The sequence below is a fragment of the Priapulus caudatus genome, unplaced genomic scaffold (assembly GCF_000485595.1).
Source record: "Priapulus caudatus unplaced genomic scaffold, Priapulus_caudatus-5.0.1 Scaffold133, whole genome shotgun sequence".
Classification (NCBI taxonomy): domain Eukaryota; kingdom Metazoa; phylum Priapulida; class Priapulimorpha; order Priapulimorphida; family Priapulidae; genus Priapulus; species Priapulus caudatus.
In genome coordinates this window covers 429,424-434,692 of record NW_014577194.1, presented here as the reverse complement: position 1 = coordinate 434,692, position 5,269 = coordinate 429,424, and the positions used below count along the sequence as shown (strand labels likewise).

General features: G+C 46.0%; 1 protein-coding gene across 1 annotated transcript in view; it reads right to left on the bottom strand.

The window, feature by feature from the left end:
- The window catches only part of LOC106805916 (dynein heavy chain 12, axonemal-like), an 85,289-nt gene that overhangs the window by 77,470 nt on the left and 2,550 nt on the right, over positions 1 to 5,269 (bottom strand). The window contains 11 exon segments of the mRNA XM_014807687.1: positions 273 to 398; positions 795 to 930; positions 1,848 to 2,026; positions 2,230 to 2,321; positions 2,480 to 2,633; positions 3,079 to 3,270; positions 3,498 to 3,609; positions 3,731 to 3,814; positions 4,084 to 4,236; positions 4,398 to 4,555; positions 4,986 to 5,226. Of these exon segments, the coding sequence (XP_014663173.1) occupies positions 273 to 398; positions 795 to 930; positions 1,848 to 2,026; positions 2,230 to 2,321; positions 2,480 to 2,633; positions 3,079 to 3,270; positions 3,498 to 3,609; positions 3,731 to 3,814; positions 4,084 to 4,236; positions 4,398 to 4,555; positions 4,986 to 5,226 (1,627 nt within the window).

Sequence of the window (5,269 nt, the reverse complement as noted above, 5' to 3'; positions counted from 1 at the left end):
CCATCCTAAAATGCACCCGCCACTCATAGCCGCCATGCTAAATATCATAGCCCCCGGACCCCCCTAGCACGCAAACCGCCTTCGGCGATTTGCAACTCTAGAACCGTAAAGGCAGCACCCGCCATGCTACAATGAAAAAGCTTGGAGAACCCTGATACACATATATAGCAGCCAGCTAGTACACTATACTCAGAGCTACACTTTTTTTTGTAACCAACTGTAACTAGCTAAATAAACATGCCGCCTGTTTCTGATAATGTGATCGGCAATACCTCTTCATTCCTGTCGAATATTGGCTGTATGTTCTTGGGCCAGAGTATGAGCTCTGCATTTCGGTCGATATCCTCCCGTTGGAAGCTGTAGCAGTCGATCAGGTAGAATAGATGCCGCTGTACCCCCTGCACGTTAAACAACCAAGCGGCCATGTTTATAAAATACTGAACGTATTTTAACGATATTGATAATTGAACCGTCCCCCGAGCGAATAATTAAGTCTCTACCTTTTATATTGTCTCTAGGTCATTCACGCTCACCCAGTTTGGACACGGTTTTTCACACGCACACACCAAATCACATTGCGCCACTTCTTTACTAAGCAGTGTTTTTTTAATGCCCTTACGATAATTTTTATTGGCTAGAGCATCCTGTCAATCAATTCAGGTGGATCGATTATCAATTGCAACGGCAATCGGTTCATCAGAAGAATGGATGAAAAGTCCATGATGAATCGAGGAAACAGGGCAGAGCGTGCCCCTGATCGAGGGGAGGAGTAGTGGAGTAGAGGAGCGACGCACCTGCATGCGCGTGATGATCTTGTGAATGCCGACCGTCTTCACGTGTTCGACGTGTTTCACCGTCTCCACCATCTCCTCGCTGTTGCCCGGCAGTCTGGTCAGCCGCTCCTCTAAGCCCACAAACTCCGCGATGATGCTGGGAGCGAGGACGAATCAATTCCGTCACGTGGTTTGCATATTGATAAATCTACTCGAGTGCATCGAGTCAATGACCATTACAATTTGTGTGCCTGTTTTTTTTTAAATATTTCTCGCTGTTTTTACTAAACGTGTCGTTTGTGATGTACACGATGCATGTTACAGTTCTCAGCAATCGAGTTGACCTCAGAATTTCAAGGCAGTGCACACACGTGCAAACAAACATTGGCTGAGCTAATATAAACTGGAATTGCATTTACCGCGTACCTAACAACAACAGCAATTTAACAACATCGTAACACAGTAACAAGTTAACACAGGAAAATGCCTACATAAAGATGTAGGCTGAGAAAATATCTGGGCAGGAGACAAGTTTTCCACTTCAGCCGAGTAACGGTAAGGGAGGTTCAAAGCTCCCGTCTAACCTGCATATATAGCTTGACAGGAGTGGTTGTGGAACCAGAGACGACTATACATTTATTCAGGTTAAATTCCGGTTATTCGGGTTTTTAGGGTCTTATTATTTAGGGTCTTTATTTAGGTACTTAGTTTCTTAGGGTTATTTAGAATTATTATGCCTTTACTTTATTCTTCTCAAGCATCTGGGCAAGGGGGCAGCTCACCCACCCCCACCCCACCCACCCATCTTGCCCCGTAGATCGAGGCTGTACGTGGTTCTCATTCGGGTACTGTAATTCCTTTTTTTTCGTGGATTACGTACCAATTTTCTTGGATTTCGTGGGTTTATCAATCCACAAACTTACGTTCCCAATGAAATATAATGTACTGATGTCAAGTGCCGGTTCTACGATTTCAATCCACGAATTTAAAAATCCACGAACGTGTTTTTTCATTGAAACCACGAAAATTGGGTTCCACGAAAATAAGCGACTTAATTTACAGTTAACTGCTCACCTCTTCACTTCCTTGCTGTGGTCGTTGGCGACCCTGTTAAGCAGCTGGGTGGAGAGTTTCATCGCTGCATCGATGAGCCCACGCTTGAGGTCCTCGCAGTCCAGCTGAATCACCTGTGTCTCGTAGATGGACGACTGGCCCGCGATGTCCTTGGCCAAGGTCCTGAACTCCTCCGAAAACTAACGCGGAACAGAATCCAATCGTCAGCCCTCTACTCAGCTCAAAATTTTAAACGATACTGATGGGATTTTTTTCTGCGAGCGCGATTAAAAGTGCGTGCTTTAGATATAGATCGGGAGACGATTACACAAATCTCAGTCGCTTAATTGATAGTTGATCGACATACAGCTACGTGAAAATAAACTGGTGTTTCTCAGTAAACCTGGCAATACTCCTCGAACGTGTGCTCCTCCTCTAAGAAGGCATCGACTCTTCTGTCAGCCTCCCCGTTGATGATAAAATCGTACTTTTGCACTGCAACAAACGCAGACGTCTTTACACGCCGAGCAATATACATAACATTCACGAAAAAACGATTCTACGCCGGAAACATAACACCACACGAAGACGGAATGGCCATTCCAAAATGGCCGCTGCATGACCGCCGGACGGGAAACCAACGGGGTTCTTACTGTACGATTCCAAGTGCTTTGCGGGAAGGTCAAAGTGTTCCCGCATGGCTGCCGTCAGGATCGCGCAAGCGTCGCTGACCATGCTCTCGGTCAGACCACTGCTCGTCATTACCAGGTTGTCTCCGGCCGCCAACCACGAGTGGACAGTGGGCACCTGAAAGTAGCTGTTATAGTTAATACACAAAGAATTGGCAAGAGATGAGCAAGAAGAGCGAGAGAGCAAAAGAGAGAGAGAGAGAGAGAGAAAGAGAGAGAGAAAGAGAGAGAAACAGAGAGAGAGAAAGCAACCGCAAGCAAACGTAACGAAGACAAACAACACCAAAACATTTCATCCGAAACTCAAAATCACCCTCAATACCACCACCACGATCCTAGAGTACACATGTACACATTAATATCTAGCCGAGACAGACTCAAGACATTCTGCCAGCAGCAAGCCACCGACTGAAAATGACGAAAAACAAGTGCTGCAGACAACCCCCGAGGTCGACTCCTCCACTCCCTCCCTCCCCCCGCGGCACGCGCCGAGCCACAGAGAACAAGTCCACGAGAACGAATTCTCCAGTCATAGACCACAAACGCGCCGGGCCACCACTGACCTGCTGCATGCTCTGCGTCATCTGCACGGCGACGTGGACGACGGCGCCCTCTAGGTCGGCGTAGGACGGATAGAACTGCATGCGACCCTCGTCGCAGACGAGCTGCAACCGCAGCAGCGGAGCCTGAGCGATGAGCGCGCCGGCGTACAGGGACATCCAGCCGGCGAGAGTCCTCTGCAGCATGCCTCTCACCTGGCAAGCAAATGGAATCGTGTTCGGAAACATTGAGTGCCGCAGGTGACGCGAAGACCTCGCCACGGCGGCCTAATCTTCGCGTGGAACGTGTTGAGTTGAGGAAACGGTTGCCTCGCCAGTAAATATTTGTAAACTTAGAAATGCCAAGACGATGGCGAGCCGGCAAGAAAATCCCTGTGACGAGACACGGCGGTGGGTATTTATCGTCTGCAGAATCCTCTCACCTGATTAGCAACTAGTGCTGTGACAGCGTTGTAGAACTGATCCTGCTGAGCTGGTTTGATTCCAGCCAGCGTGTTCTTGTCGGAAAAAAGAGCCAAGATCTGGGGATACCATCTGAAAGCCATCGACGGCGATAACAAGTTGCTAGATTAGGCTTCACGAAAAAAACCTTTGTAAATTATTTTTCGTACTTTTATTACTAGATCGCGGGGTTGTGTATCGAGAAGAAAAATACCCATGCATTAGCCTCTCCTCAGCTTTTTCCATCTCGTAGAGAATGGTGTTCTTCATGCTGTCTATCTCAATAGCACCTTTAGCCCTATACGAACAGTAATATTATGTGAATGAAAACGAATCAAGCTAAAAATTAAAAATATAGACATTTAATCTGCTCCATATAATCAAGACGATATAAATATACGTTCTATAATTCGACAGACCCCAATTACACGTTACATAGTGGGCCGTGTAAAACATTCAACACTAAATACCTGCACACAGACATTATTTCATCACGTAAATCTATGAATTGGCTACGAGATGCGGTAGCATTGTGCGTTGGGCAGCTCCCGCGCTTGTTGTTGATACCTGAAGTGGGTGCAGTCTACGAGCATGTCCCCGAGGCTGTGTTGACACATCCTTAACACGGTCAGCATCGTCGGATGGAGGATGTACAGGTTCTTCCGGATTTTCTCGCGAGCTTTCCTGTAGCTCCTGTTCCAAGGGTTCGCTTGAACCTCACTGAGCCAGACAGCGTGATTAAGCACCGAAAACGTGGACTTTGCGGCATCCTGTCACTAAGCACTGTTTTTTCAGAATGTCCCCTCGCAACAATGATTGGTTGAAGCTGTCTGTGAGTCTTGCCAGACAGATAGGTCAATTGACTAGGTCGTGATGCTTACCTCTCAGAATTGAGCGCCTCCGACGTGCGTGCTGACCGTGGTGTCCCGCCATCGGTCGCCTTCTCAGAGGGCTTTAGTAGGACCTGGTTGACGATTCCCTTACGAATGCTGCGCACATATTCGTCCCCGATCTCCTCGAACAGGACCTCGATGTACGCCTTTAACGTGCAAAAGACATGTCACAGGCGACGATAAATGTGTGTGTATATATATATATAATATATATATAATGTGTAAATATATGTATACATATATTTATTTATTTATATTGGCATTATTTGTCCCCTTTACCAAAATAAAACTCATGTGTATAAATAGATATATATATACATTATTAAATTTGGTAATAACAACGAAATAATTTGAAAATATATAGCCAACTGAAACTTGAGCGCCTGGTGAGAAAAGCTAGATTTTTCTTATTTATTAAAATATTGCAATTATTTATCAAATTCAATTCATGTTATTAAAAATTATTCATAAGGTTGACACAAACACAACACTCACTTCAGTACGCACACGCACAGGTACACACATATATTCATCTATTTACTTCTCCAACTAAAACAACCATAGCATATAACTTACCCTGAGTTCGGCAGAGCTTCGCAAGTTGTTGGGAATGAGGCGCAGAATAGCCGTAAACCACTCTGGCTGCATAGGGGGGATCGGGTTCTTCTCGACGCATTTTTTCATCAGCTCGTAGTTGAGGCGCAGCTTTCTTTCGCGGCTCATCATTGACGAGGGGAAGAGTGGTCTAGGAGGAGTACTGGGTCGCCTTTTCGCATTCTCTACGCTCACCTGGTAATCTCTCCACGCCCTCTCCTTGCTACATCAGGGGTAGAAAATGTAGAAATATACATCAAGGGTAC